This window comes from Bos indicus, chromosome 12, assembly GCF_029378745.1.
Source record: "Bos indicus isolate NIAB-ARS_2022 breed Sahiwal x Tharparkar chromosome 12, NIAB-ARS_B.indTharparkar_mat_pri_1.0, whole genome shotgun sequence".
NCBI classification, from domain to species: Eukaryota; Metazoa; Chordata; class Mammalia; order Artiodactyla; family Bovidae; genus Bos; species Bos indicus.
The window spans coordinates 89,399,881-89,414,280 of record NC_091771.1 but is presented as its reverse complement, the minus strand read 5'-3'; the positions used below and the strand labels follow the sequence as shown (position 1 = coordinate 89,414,280).

General features: G+C 55.5%; 1 protein-coding gene across 4 annotated transcripts; it reads right to left on the bottom strand.

Moving 5' to 3' along the window:
• Positions 1-4,217: 4,217 nt before the first annotated feature.
• On the bottom strand, positions 4,218-14,077 carry PROZ (protein Z, vitamin K dependent plasma glycoprotein). 4 transcript variants are annotated; one of them, XM_019971781.2, is made up of 9 exons: positions 13,394-14,077; positions 11,060-11,223; positions 8,782-8,806; positions 8,278-8,391; positions 7,163-7,294; positions 6,796-6,881; positions 5,900-6,043; positions 5,520-5,637; positions 4,218-4,873 (listed from the first exon to the last, which is right to left on the bottom strand). In XM_019971781.2, exons 1-9 carry the CDS (start codon positions 13,479-13,481, stop codon positions 4,272-4,274), a joined length of 1,473 nt encoding a protein of 490 aa, XP_019827340.2. In that variant the 5' UTR covers positions 13,482-14,077; the 3' UTR covers positions 4,218-4,271. The 4 variants fall into 4 exon arrangements, with proteins under 4 accessions (XP_019827340.2, XP_070656624.1, XP_070656623.1 ...); XM_070800523.1 differs by lacking the exon at positions 13,394-14,077 and adding an exon at positions 12,377-12,526; XM_070800522.1 differs by lacking the exon at positions 13,394-14,077 and adding an exon at positions 12,174-12,310.
• Positions 14,078-14,400: the final 323 nt, after the last annotated feature.

Genomic DNA, 14,400 nt, shown 5'->3' with positions numbered 1-14,400 from the left:
TCCTCGGCTTCTCCATGCAGCCCGTCTGGCCCATCTGGAGGGCTCTTCGGTGCTGTGTGACCCACCCTGAAGGCGTGTCAGCTCTGGGCTCTCACCTGGTGTTTGGTGGCCTCTCCAGGCTGATGGAGCCAGGTTCCAAGAGTGAGGACCCCAAAGAACCAAGTGGAGCTGGATCCACTCTGAGCCGGTCTCCTGAGTCACAGTGTCACCTCCGCCCTGGGCATGTCCAGACTCGGGTGTGGGGATGGGGCGGGCTGGGGACGGCCTGCCGCCGGTGTCTGGCCACCAGCCTCCCCGGTCCCACCAGTCCCCTGAGCAGGAGAGCGTGGCCTGGGGGAGGCGCAGACGCTGGGCTGGGACAGTAGCTCCGTGTTTTCTGATGTGCTGTCCTCACAGCATCCCTGCTCCTCAGAGTCGGGAGCAGCCTCCAGCATGGATGAGCCGCGTCCTACCTGGAGGGGGACCCTGGACTTCAGTGAATGTGCCTGGATCTCGTAGTGTGGAAAGCTGGGTGTTCTCCACACTCGCAGGTACTTTCTTGACCAGTAAGTAGTGACACTGAGAACCAAGGAGTTCCAACAAACGATAACATGAGGTCAGCGTCGTACTTGGCAAAACGATGAAAGAAACAACCTCAGGCATGTGTGTGCTGCGTTCCCACCGGTCTGGAAGCCCGTGCAGAGTGTCGGCCTGGCCTTGAGAACACTGATGCCAAAGAAGCAGACAGTCTCTGCCGTCTAATCACATTCCCTTTTCTCGAGTTTTATTGTTTTGATTTGCTTGCCTCACCTGACTTGTAACCATTTTATTAGGTTAACACGTGGTGGATGAGCAGCTTCCACTCTGTGTCTCAGCTGCCCTGCAGGCCTGCAGTGTTCTCAGCAGTGGACTTTCTGTTTAGTGGAAGTGAAAACGTTAGTCCCTCAGTCGTGTCTGACTCTCTGTGACCCCATAGACTGTAGCCCGCCAGGCTCCTCTGTCCATGAAATTCTCCAGGCCAGAGTACTTGAGTGGGTAGCCATTCCTTTCTCCAGGGAATCTCCCCGACCCAGGTCTCCTGTACCGCAGGCAGATTCTTCACCGTCTGAGCCACCAGGAAGCACAGCCCGTAAATGCTGCAGGGAGAGGCCTGTGTCTGCCCGCGCTGTTTGCCATGATTTCCAGATAGGGTTTCTCCTCCAGCAGATACAGATTGTATGGCAAACTAGTGTCAGCAGCAAGACTGCAGACATTTTTGCAGGATTCATCATGAACTCATTACCAAATTCAGACTTAAATTGAAGAAAGTAGGGAAGACCACTAGACCATTCAGGTATGACCTAAATCAAATCCCTTATGATTATACAGTGGAAGTGAGAAATAGATTTAAGAGACTAGATCTGATAGAGTGCCTGATGAACTATGGAATGAGGTTCGTGACATTGTACAGGAGACAGGGATCAAGACCATCCCCATGGAAAAGAAATGCAAAAAAGCAAAATGGCTGTCTGGGGAGGCCTTACAAATAGCTGTGAAAAGAAGAGAAGTGAAAAGCAAAGGAGAAAAGGAAAGATATAAGCATCTGAGTGCAGAGTTCCAAAGAATAGCAAGAAGAGATAAGAAAGCCTTCTTCAGCAATCAGTGCAAAGAAATAGAGGAAAACAACAGAATGGGAAAGACTAGGGATCTCTTCAAGAAAATTAGAGATACCAAGGGAACATTTCATGCAAAGATGGGCTCTATAAAGGACAGAAATGGTATGGACCTAACAGAAGCAGAAGATATTAAGAAGAGATGGCAAGAATACACAGAAGAACTGTACAAAAAAGATCTTCACAACCCAGATAATCACGATGGTGTGATCACTCATCTAGAGCCAGACATCCTGGAATAGTGAAGTCAAGTGGGCCTTAAAAAGCATCACTATGAACAAAGCTAGTGGAAGTGATGGAATTCCAGTTGAGCTATTTCAAATTCTGAAAGATGATGCTGTGAAAGTGCTGCATTCAATATGCCAGCAAATTTGGAAAACTCAGCAGTGGCCACAGGACTGGAAAAGGTCAGTTTTCATTCCAATCCCAAAGAAAGGCAGTGCCAAAGAAGGCTCAAACTACCGCACAATGGCACTCATCTCACATGCTAGTAAAGTAATGCTCAAAATTCTCCAAGCCAGGCTTCAGCAATATGTGAACCATGAACTTCCTGATGTTCAAGCTGGTTTTAGAAAAGGTAGAGGAACCAGAGATCAAATTGCCAACATCCGCTGGATCATGGAAAAAGCAAAAGAGTTCCAGAAAAACATCTATTTCTGCTTTATTGACTATGTCAAAGCCTTTGACTGTGTGGATCACAATAAACTGTGGAAAATTCTGAAAGAGATGGGAATACCAGACCACCTGACCTGCCTCTTGAGAAATCTGTATGCAGGTCAGGAAGCAACAGTTAGAACTGGACATGGAACAACAGACTGGTTCCAAATAGGAAAAGGAGTACGCCAAGGCTGTATATTGTCACCCTGCTTATTTAACTTCTATGCAGAGTACATCATGAGAAACGCTGGACTGGAAGAAACACAAGCTGGAATCAAGACTGCCGGGAGAAATATCAATAACCTCAGATATGCAGATGACACCACCCTTATGGCAGAAAGTGAAGAGGAACTAAAAAGCCTCGATGAAAGTGAAAGTGGAGAGTGAAAAAGTTGGCTTAAAGCTCAACATTCAGAAAACGAAGATCATGGCATCTGGTCCCATCACTTCATGGGAAATAGATGGGGAAACAGTGAAAACAGTGTCAGACTTTATTTTTGGGGGCTCCAAAATCACTGCAGATGGTGATTGCAGCCATGAAATTAAAAGACGCTTACTCCTTGGAAGGAAAGTTATGACCAACCTAGATAGCGTATTCAAAAGCAGAGACATTACTTTGCCAACAAAGGTCCATCTAGTCAAGGCTGTGGTTTTTCCTGTGGTCATGTATGGATGTGAGAGTTGGACTGTGAAGAAGGCTGAGTGCTGAAGAATTGATGATTTTGAACTGTGGTGTTGGAGAAGACTCTTGAGAGTCCCTTGGACTGCAAGGAGATCCAACCAGTCCATTCTGAAGGAGATCAGCCCTGGGATTTCTTTGGAAGGAATGATGCTAAAGCTGAAACTCCAGTACTTTGGCCACCTCATGCGAAGAGCTGACTCTTGGAAAAGACTGAGGCTGGGAGGGATTGGGGACAGGAGGAGAAGGGGACGACAGAGGATGAGATGTCTGGATGGCATCATCGACTAGATGGACATGAGTTTGAGTGAACTCCAGGAGTTGGTGATGGACAGGGAGGCCTGGCGTGCTGTGATTCATGGGGTCGAAAAGAGTCGGACACGACTGAGCGACTGAACTGAACTGATTGATGTAAAACCACAGCTCTCCTTTGCTAGATTTCAAACCCTGGGCAGCTGATGGCCTTAGTTGGAAGAGAATATCAGTGTACTTTGGGAGTTTAAACACAATCCAGATTTTTAAGTCTAACAATTCAAAAACACTTTCTTTCATTTCTGATATTACACTTTAACCCCAGAATTAACTTTTTTTGGCCAGTCTGCAGATGCACTGGCCCATTTCTCTGAAAGGACCTTGGCAAAAACAAAGGAAGGCAATGGAGGAACAGTAGACTGAAATCCTACCGATTTTCCTGTCAGAAGAATGTATACATCACAGTTGTAACCCTTAAAACAATCCCCCCTTCCCCAGCAGTGGGTCCGGGTGTGCATGAGCCTCTGGATCCCACCTGGCTTCAAGGTCCCACCCTGGCGTCCACGGAGCTCAGCGGTGAGGGCCCCTCCATCCTCGGTGAGCCAGACACCTCCTGGCTTAGATACGGTGGCGGAAGTACACAGCACCGCGCTCTTGCAGTCGCTTGGCGGCTCCTGTCTGTGGGGGAGGGCTGCTGCAGTCTGGGTGGGACTCCCTGGTGTGGACGCTGCAGGTTCAGGGCCGCTCCGCCCTCTTGGGGCCGGTGGACCCTCCACGCAGAACTGCTTGCCTGCTCCCGCCCCCGACGTGGGCCGTGCACAGGCCCTAGTTCGCCTTCCTTCCCTGCGCTGCCGGGTCCCTAAGCTCCACACCCCCGCCCCCCGCCCCCAGTACAGCTGGGAGGTCGCTGTGCAACTACCCCCGCCCCCCCCCCCCCAACCCAGAGTCGATGCTGTTGGATTGAACGCCGGTTCCCCAGCAGGTTCAGGAAAGCGCTGTTCGGGCTCCACTTTTATTGTTGGACGCGCCTTCCTCCTTCCTGGGGGCTCAGTTCAGACGAGGGGTCCCGGAGGAAGGGCTGTCGGCGCCCACCGCCCACCGCGGTCACCCGGCACCGGTTCCCCGTCACGCCCCTGACCCCGGTCGCCTCTCGGACTGGCTCGGCTCGGCTGCTGAGTGACTTGGCGGAGCCAGAGCGCGTATCTGGGGACCTTGATGAGCAGCAGCGGCCCGGGCCCCTCGGGGGGCGCGGCGCCCAGCAGGCCGGTGAGGAACCAGGCGCCCCGGTGCTCCCGGACCACCGCGCCGCCCGCCACCCACCGCGCCGCGCCGGCCGCCGCGCCCCGCTCGCAGCTGGTCCGCGTGGTCACCGTGGCATTGAGGGCCCGGCCGCACTCCGCGGGCTCCACGTGCGTGACCCGCAGCCGCAGGGGCACCATCTCGCGGCCGCGGAGGGTCCAGCCGCCGAGGACGCCCGGCTGCGGTAGGAGGACGCTATCGGCGAAGTCCGCGTCGGCCGTGCAGACGGGCCGCCCGGCGTCCGGGCAGCGCACGGGCCGCGCCAGGTCCAGCAGGGCCACGTCGTTGTGCCCGGTGTCCGCCTCGAACCTCGTGTGCACGTGGACGCCCCTCACGTGCAGCCGGAAGTGGGACCCTGGAAGGAGGCAGGGGCGGGGCTCAGGGCGACTCGGCCCGCCTCCCCCGCGTTCCCGCCCGCCCCGCGCCGTCGCTGCGCCTTCTGCCCAGGGACCGGAGCGCCCCAGCGGGGGCCTCTCCCACACTCTTCTCTGCAAAACCAAGTGAGGCGTCCTGGGGGCGCGGCGGGGGCTCAGTAAGGGCAGGCTGAACAGGTCAGAAGAAATTAGGAAGAACCTCTGGGAGTGAATCAGACTTGCCTGTTCAGGAGTCATTTTCTAGGCTGATGGGCTGGTGACTGAAAAATGTCTGAGGAAGGAGGGCAAAAATGCATTCAATATTGGCGGGTCCTAGGGAGCACTGTGGAGCAGTTCACAACACAGCCTCGGCGCAAGGACGGAGGTCTGACTGCTGCACTTCAGTGTCAAACCAAGTGCCCCAGTCCTCGGCTGTCAGGTTCCGCATTGCCGGCGTGCTGTGCCCAGAATTCCGCTAGCTAGTCCCCGTTGCTTTGCCTGTATGAGTGATCTCACCAGAGGGAAGCTAAACCGAGTCTGTATTTCATTAGAAGCAAGAATTCTAGATTAAAGGAATTCTTTTTATTTCTACACAGGATAGTTTTGTTTCCGGTGCCATCTTATAAAACCGAATGACAAAGTACTCACTTGTTTTCACACTAATGTTTGCGTACAATAGTGAGCATGTTGCTGTTGTCAGCACAAAGTTGTCCTGTATTAGAACACCCCCGCAGAAGTCTTTTCCTTCGGAATTTGTTAGTTTTACCTTTAAAAACCAAAACAGACAAGAAAGAGTTAGCCTGCCTTTGCAGCATTTGGGGCAGCACAGTGTTGTGGTTGAGATTGTGGGGCGCACACCCTCCAGCCAGCCCAGCGCACCCCCCATTACTGAGGCCCCCTCGGCGCGCGGAGGGTCGGTGGGGGCGAGAAGGGGAGAGGTGAGCAGCGGATGCGCGGGGTTGGGGGCGGGCAGTCAGCAAAGGTACAGTTCCGGGGAGACCAAGCCCCACCCCCGGCTCGCCCCTCACTTGAGCTCCCCTCCCTTGACCCTTCCAGTCCTGGTGGTCACTGAGCTGTGGCTGTCGCTTGGCCAGGCCTCCACACAGCGGCCACGTGCTTCCACCTGGCTGGACCCGGGTGTAAGCGTCAGGTGAGGGAGACGCGTTCGGCACCTGCACACAAGTGCGCACGCGCACGTCCAGGGGGCCGAGCGCAGCCCGGTTGCTAGAGCAACCCGTAAAGCTTTCTGTCAAGTGATGGTCGCTATGGTTACTGAGCACTTGCGATCCACTGGTCCAAGCCAGGATGAGCTGCAAGTGAGAAATGCTGTACACTACACGTCCGAGAGCCAAGGCTTAGGTAGAAAGAGGAAGCGTACATATCCCAGCTTTTAAACTATTCGTTGCGTGTTGAAATGATATGTAGACGTATTGAGGTAAGTAAAGCACATCATCAGAATTAATTTCACCCGCTTTCTATGCACGTGGCTGCTAGAAAATTTAAGTCAGGTCTGTGGCCAACGTGGTGTTTCTCTTGACAGGGCTAAGGAAGAACGGGGTGATCTGTATTAGAGGCCTTGGGATGCAAGGAAAACGCAAAATGTAGGTAAAACCAAACCCACCTTGGTGGTATTACTGAAAATAGTGCTTATTTTGCGGAGTTACTAGAAAAGCAAGAAAAGAATAAAATACTGGTCAAAGTAGCAGATGAGCGTAAAAGAAAGTGCTTGAAATAGTTTGGGAGAAGGGTCAACATGACTTCGTGTGTTGCTAAGTTAAAACATAAGACACTGAAGCTGTGAGTTCAGCATGAGAAAGTTCTTTGAAGTGCAATTTGGAGGTTGTAGACAGTTCACCTAAATCAAAGAAAGGACAGATGACAGACGGGTGAAACATAACAAAAGATTAAAATGTGTTTCTGTTACCTGCCACGGGAAAGGCAGAAGGTTCTGCTGGCTTCCCTGGGGCCTCTGGCAGCACTCAGGACCGAGGGTTCCACACGCACACCTGTCTTCATTGTGGTGGCCACACGGAAAGAAAGGTCAGTGCCTCCCAGGGCAGGCAGTGGGGTGACCGTGGTGCTGACCCAGCCTGCTCTGTGGTGCCCGTTAGGTTGAGATACTTCGTGTATATTATGGGATTCCATACCTGCTCTCAGAGATGGTGGGGATGGGGGGCGGGTAGGGGAGCCTGGCGGGGGCTGGGAAGCCCCCTTCCCTGGCCCTGACCAGCCACAGCAGGGGAAGTGGGCTTTCAGAGTCGCTGCAGAGGAAGGCCCGGGGGGAGGCTCACCGTGGGGGAGGCAGGACCTGCGGTCTTGGCCCAGCTTGTGGCCCCTTGCACAGCTGCATGTGTAGGACTCTGGTCCCGGGTAGCAGAAGTGCTGACACCCGTCCAGCCTCAGGGGGTGACATTCGCTTTCAGCTAAAAGGAGAAGAAGGGGAAAGCAGAAATATTACCCTGGAAACAGCCATTCTGAAGTACCCTTTTTAGTCCATCCTAAAGGAAATCAGTCCTGAATGTTCATTGGAAAGACTGATGCTGAAGCTGAAACTCCAATACTTTGGCCACCTGATGCGAAGAACTGACTCATCTGAAAAGACCCTGATGCTGGGAAAGATTGAAGGCGGGAGAAGGGGACGACAGAGGATGAGATGGTTGGATGGCATCACCGACTCAACGGATGTGTTTGAGCAAGCTCCGGGAGTTGGTGATGGACAGGGAGGCCTGGCGTGCTGCAGTCCATGGGGTCGAAAGAATCGGACACGACTGAGCAACTGAACTTAACTGAACAACTATCCTTGAGCGTGGGGCTCTGGCTTTTCATTCCAAACGTGCTCATGTGAGCGCTTCCATTCAGTTTCAGGAACGAACGGAGGTGGAGCCCGCCGTGCCCCTCACAAGGATCCTCGTGGCCCCTCTGTGGGCTCAGTTCCCGCCATGGCAGCCAGACTTCTTAAGGGGCTTCTTCAAGGCGGGGATCGGGACAGGGAGGGGACGTGTGTGGGGTGAAGCTGGGAACCCTGCCCTGCGCGCTGTACTTGGGATCTCCTCCCAGCACCGGGTTGAGCTCTCAGGGAGGCCGTTGGAGCAGAACGCCGGCAGGTTCCGTGTTAACATCGAGGACAGAGTTCACTTCTGCATGGAGGGGTCTCTGGCTGCTTTGACCCCCGGTCCCCGCCACCCCAACCCGCAACGTTTAAGGGACACCAGGTGATGAAGCTGAGAACGGTCTCGCACCCACGACCCAGGAGTCGGGCCCTTGGGGGAGGAGCGGGGGTCCCGGGAAGGGGTGGGGGTCCCGGAGAGGGGCGGGGGTCCCGGGGGAAGGGTGGGGATCCCAGGGAAGGGCTGGGGGTCCAGGGAAAGGAGCCCCGGGGGGGGTCCGGGGGAGGGGCGGGGCTCACCGAAGGCGCAGTTGGGGCCCTCGTAGCCCGGCGCGCAGGTGCAGGCGTAGCCGCGGATGCTGTCCTGGCAGGACCCGTTGTTGAGGCAAGGCTGGGAGGCACACGGGGAGCCACCTGCGGAGAGGACCCCCCTCGTGGGTGACCCCCTGACGCCCCCGACTCAGTCGGCCCACCTGCCCCTCTAGGACCCATGTCCTTGCTGAGAGGCCTCCCGGAGACCCCCGGTCACCGTGGTCCCCAAACAGCACCCGCAAGCCTTGCCTTCCGCAGCTTAATCGGCTTCTGGCCATCAGCACAAGGCCTACGGGAGCTGGGGGAGGGGGTGAGCTTCCCTCTCATCCCACGGATGGGAGCCCTTCCTTTGGGTCAAGGTCCAGGAGCCCAAGGCTGGGCACTGGGAATCCTCTGGCCTCGAGTTCTCAGCCCTGGAGAGCGGGGTTGATGCTTCCTCCCATCAAAGCAAAAAGCAGAGGAGGCGGCGAGCCGGGTGCAGGAGACACTCACCCATGTATGTCCTCCAGAATTCATCCTGTCCGAGGGAACATAAGGGTGTTAGAAATCAAACACCTGTTCTTCCACCTTCTCCTGTGGCTGAGCTTGAAGGTAAGAAAATGCTGACTCTGCTCACTTAGTAGGTAAATGCTGGTTGAAACGAGAATATGAAATTCTCTACATCTACTTCACTTAAGTGAAGAGAAGTCGCTTAGTCGTGTCCGACTCTTTGTGACCCCATGGACTGTAGTCTGGCAGGGTCTTCCATCCATGGGATTCTCTAAGCAAGGGATTGAACCCAGGATTGAACCCGGGTCGCCCGCTTTGCAGGCAGACTCTTTAACCAGCTGAGCCACCCGGGAAGCTACAGCTACTTAATGCCCTCTTTAATATATGTTCTGGGCTTCTCAGGTGGCTCAGTGGTAAAGAATCCACCTGCAGTGCAGGAGATGTGGGTTTAATCCCTGGGTCAGAAAGATCCTCTGGAGGAGAGCATGGCAACCCACTCCAGTATTCTTGCTGGGAAATCCCGTGGACAGAGGAGCCTGGTGGGCTGCAGTCCATCGAGTCGCAAGAGTCAGACAGGACTGAGCGACTGAACATCCACTGCAGCGTGTGCTCCACGAGCTGCTTGGTGTGGATTTGCTGCGACCTTTGGGGAAGGGAAAGTGTCAGTAGCTGAGACGCAGCACAGACCCCACGGCCCCCCGGGCACCTCTCACCCAGGTGGTCTCCAGGGCCCCACTCCGCAAGTGCCGGATGCAGGTGTGAGAAATTCCCACCGCTTTTTCTGTTTTATAAGCCAATTCAGCAATGATGGAAATTTGCAAATTGCGTGTAGGAGGTGTTGTTTTCAGGCAGGGAATCTAAAGGTAGGAGACTACTCAGACTTAAAGCCTGGAGGTAAGCGGGTGAGCAGGCCGCACACCATCCCCGGCTTGCAACAGCTCAAGTGTGCTTGCAGCCTCGGGGGGCGAGCCCAGCTTTCCCTTCACCAGGAAGCTTTCGTTTCTCCCAGTTCTATGAAAGATCGTCTATTTGAGAGGAGTTTTCTTATACATGGGCATCTAAGAAAATATATTTTAAAGCAGTTAAAAAATATATTAGAGAGAGGCTTCCCTGGTCCCATGGTAAAGAGTCTGCCTGCCAATGCAAAGGACACAGGTCCCATCCCTGGCCCAGGAAGATTCCACGCGCCTCGGAGCACCTAAGCCCACGTGCCCAGCGACTGAGCCAGCGCTCTAGCACCCTCAGGCCACAACTGCTGAGTCCACGAGCCCAGAGCTGTGCTCCTCAAGAGGAGCCGCTGCGATGAGAAGCCTGAGCATGGCAAGGGAGAGGGGGCCCACCTGCCACAAGAGAGAACTTCACTGCAGCCGTGAAGACCCGCCACGGCCGAAAATGAATGAATAAATAAATAGACCTTAAAATATATGTGGTGGTGGTTTGATCGCTAAGTTGTGTCCGACTCTGTGACCCCATGGACTGTAGCCCGCCAGTCTCCTCTGTCCATGGGATTCTCCACACCAGAATACTGGAGTGGGTTGCCTTTTCCCCTGGGATCTTTGCAACCCAGGGATCAAACCCAGGTCTCCTGCACTGTAGGCAGATTCTTTACTGAGCTATGAGGGAAGCCCCCTAAAATATATGTGTGTGTGTGTGTGTGTGTGTGTGTGTGTACTCAAGAAACAGGTCAACATTTGTTCAGAATCAACTTTAAATGTTGCTGCCTTGATATGTAAAGCATATTACATGTTTTGCTGTTCTGAGAATTTACGCACAACAACGCAGCCCCTCTGTCTGCCCCTGGCAAGCCTCTGGGTAACCGAGACGGGCGAGGTCCTGGCTGTGGTCTTGGTGTGCTGTCGTCGCTTCTGATCCAAGGTGCTGATTATGAGAGGTGTCCTTACTGTGGAGGCATCCTAGGAGGACTTTTGTGGTGGTGTTGGTACACTGAAACCGTCTCGTCTCTATTAAAAATACTAAATTCTGTGAGTCCTGACAGGCTGAGCGACCTCTGTGAGGAGTCCTGCTGCTCGGGGTGCTAGCTTGCTGAATCCGAGGGGAGAGTTTAGGGACTTTAGGGGGACTGAGCTGCCCTCGGGGTCCCCCACTGACAGGCTGGGGAAAGTGAACTCCCTGCAGTGTCCGATTCCTCGTCTGTACACTGGGTTAGATCAACCTCCCACGTAGGTGAGTAGGTTCCTTAATTGAGTCTCTCTTGGAGAACACGCCCCCCCGAGGCAGCAAGTCATGGGAAAGCAGGAGAGTGTGCGGCGGGGATACGCACGGTGGTCTCGTCGTCTTCAAACACTTCTCTCGCCTCCTCGTAGACGCAGATCTCCTCCCAGCACTCCTTCTCTAAATGCCCCTCGAAGAGCTCTTCCAGGAGGTAGGAGCCGGCTCGCCTCCACCTGGCCAGAAGCTCGTGCGCTTTCGATGCAGGAAGAAAGACTGCAGGGCAAGATGGGAGTGCAGGTGCCTCAGCGAGTGGGGCTGAGGCCCGGGGGCCAGGCTCCGGGCGACGGGCATGCAGACCCATGAGTGGCCCGTTCCTCCTGCTCCTGACGACACTGGGACCCAGCCCTCCACGTGCAGCCGGGTAAGCAGGACAGAGCTTAGAACAGGAGGGCAGGAGCCCGAGAGGACGGGGTGGAGAGCAGGCTGTGTCCTCCGGGCATCCTCTGCCAGGACGAGGGCCCTCCACTTCTAGCTGGCCACACAGCTGCAGGGCCAGACTCTCCTGGTGCTAAAAGAGGCTGAGTGACCGAACGCTGGCCACCAAGATGCACACAGAAGGCCCAGGCTGCAGCTCCTGGGAAGCTTCTTGAAAAAAGACAACTGGTGCGGCCCTTGGCCATTGCTTTCTCCCTCCCCTCATCCTGCTGCCTGGGACACAGATGTGATGGCTGGAGCTCTAAGCCCCATTCTGAAATATGGGGACCAGGGCCACGTCAGGGAGGACTGTGTGGAACCTTCTTATAAGGACTGTGGTCATTGGATTAGGGCTTCTCTGGTGGCTCAGCTGGTAAAAAATCTGCCTGCAATGTGGGAGACCTGGGTTCGATCCCTGGGTTGGGAAGATCCCCTGGAGAAGGGAACAGCTACCCACTCCAGTATTCTGGCCTGGAGAATTCCATGGACCGTATAGTCCATGGGGTCGCAGAGAGTAGGACACGACTGAGCAACTTTCACGTTCACTAATTGAGGATGATGTGCAAAGACCCTATTCCAACTAAAGGTCACACTCCGAGGTTCTGAGAGAACGTGCAGTTTAGGGGCCACTGCATGGATGGCGTCCACAGGTGAGGAGGTGCTTTGGGGCGCGATGTCCTGCCTCCCCAACAGTCTTCAGCCGAACGTTTTCAGCATCAGTGAGGTAGTTCTCCTGAATCAGTCATTACCATTTTAGCTGTGGAATAACACCTTTCCAATTCGCCTTCTTCTGTCCTTACTTGTTGGCATTCTGCTGTGGAGGAGAACTCTTCTCCAAATGCTTTGTGTTGATTCGTTTGTTTAATGGATTTTAGAGTGAATATACCTTAAAGTGAATACTTTATTTTCACTTTACATTTAATGGATTTTATATATTAAAATCCGTACTTACTGGGTTTTAAAGTGAATAGTCAAGCGAATACACTTCCATTCCAGAAGTCCTCTCCGATTCCTTTTCACGTTGTCTGAGCACCGTGGTGTCTCTTGTTTCCTCCTCGCGTCTTTATTGCACGTCTCCTGTGTTCTCTGCCTGGTAGCAAGGTTTTCGTGGGTCTGATTCTATTCTTCCCGCAGGTTCACGGCTGTCTTGTTTCCTGATGTGTTGGTGGTTTCCTTTTACCATGTTTGGCCCGCGGGTTTAGACAGGAGCCCCATTTGAGAAAGACCACGTCTCTGCCATCGAGGCGGACGGGACACGAGATTACCGCTGTTTCCAGACCCTGGGCCGACAGCAGTGACTGAATCTCGGGAGGAGGTTCTCTACCAGTGGCCCTGTCCCCTCGGGGACTGTGTCTCTTTCCTCCGAGTGGTGCCAAGGGTGGCCTAGGCTGGGCGGGCGTCTCTTCCTGGGTCCACTCGGCCGTGAGGAGGTTATGATCATTTTAATAATATACTTATCTAACTGACAGATCCAGAATGCTACTGTTTCAACACACAATGACTGTTAAAAGAAACTAAATTTGCGTTCTGATTTCTGTGCTAAAGCTGTGCAGTCGGGTGTATTTTGAACTCCCAGCAACCTGACTTTGGCCACCAGTTGGGGGAGGCATCATGGCCACATGGGTGGCGGGGGTCCAGGGTCCCCCATCTGCAGTCGCTGGTTTGGGTTCAGAGGTATAGGAAGGTTGGGGTGGGGGGGAAGGGGCCCTGAGCAGGGGCTGCGTGCGGAGGGACTGGGGTCCCATTGGGACTCCCCGGAAGCTGTGCCCCATCCTGTCCTGAGCCCCAGACCTGGCGGCTAGCTCTGTCTGAGCCCCTGGGGACCCCAGAGGACATGTTTACTTCCGACATACTCGTCACAAACAGCACTGAGACCAGGAGCTGGGCACAGACCACCCTGGTCCTGCCGGAGCCCCTCGGCTCCCAGAGAAAGCCCCTGAGTGCCCACCCGCTGCCCGAGAGCACCTACCTGTCGGCCAGGCGGCGTGCGGGGCGAGGAGGACGAGGAGCCCAAGGACGGCGAGCGGTGGTGGGACGCAGCCGGCCATGGTCAGCATCGGCCAAAGTCCCCGCCGGCTCCACGCGCTGGGCGGCCGCGTGGGGGCAGGGAGCCCGCCCCGCAGAGAGGCTGCCCTCGGAAGACCCTGCGTCAGCGCGTTCAGGGTCCTGCGTGCAGGCTCCACTCCCGTGTTTCTCTGTTTAAAGCAGAGAGGGGAAAGACGGAGAAATGGAAGCCCGAGGCAGAGGGACGCGGCGCTGGCTCGTGGGGGCGGAAGTGGAGCCGTCAGCGTTCCGGCGAGGGTGGGGGAGGCGTCACCCCTGCCTGGTGCTGGCAATGAGAGCCGGCAGAGCGCAGAGCCCCGGGGCTGCCCTGGGAGGAACCCGAACACGGTGGGCGAGCAGACTGCGCCCCCCGGGGAGGGGGCTAAGGCAGACCCTCGGGGCAGGGCCGGTGGCCTCACGAGGTCCACAAGGCCGGGCGGGGCCCGGGTGGGGAGGCCGGGACTGCGGTCTTCTGTCAAGGGCGGGGGAGCCCACCACTGCCTCCCGGGGAGACCAGCTCCCCTGGGGCGCCAAGTGCCATGTGGGGACACGTGCTGAGAAGCACGCTCAGTGCCGTGAGGGCAGCAGCACGCTGACTATCCCAGGGGACAGCAAACGCACAGGGTGGTCAGGGCGGAGTCCTCCCGGGAGCACTGCGTCTGTCCCTCTCAGTCCCCGCCTCCGTCTCTGGGTCTCTCTCTCTCTGGCTGCCGGTCTCTCCTTCTATCCCCGCACGCCCAGGTGACGGGTTCGGCCTGGTAAGGTCCCTGGCGAGAACCCCACGCACCCCACCCTGCACCCTCTGAGTCTCCCTCAGACTCTCCTGCGGGGTATTTCCCAGGCTGTCCCATTCTTGGATGCCGGCACCGTGGAGGCCCCGCTGAGCCTGTTCTGGGCGTCGTCTTGGAGGGCACACCCCCACGTGGTGATGAC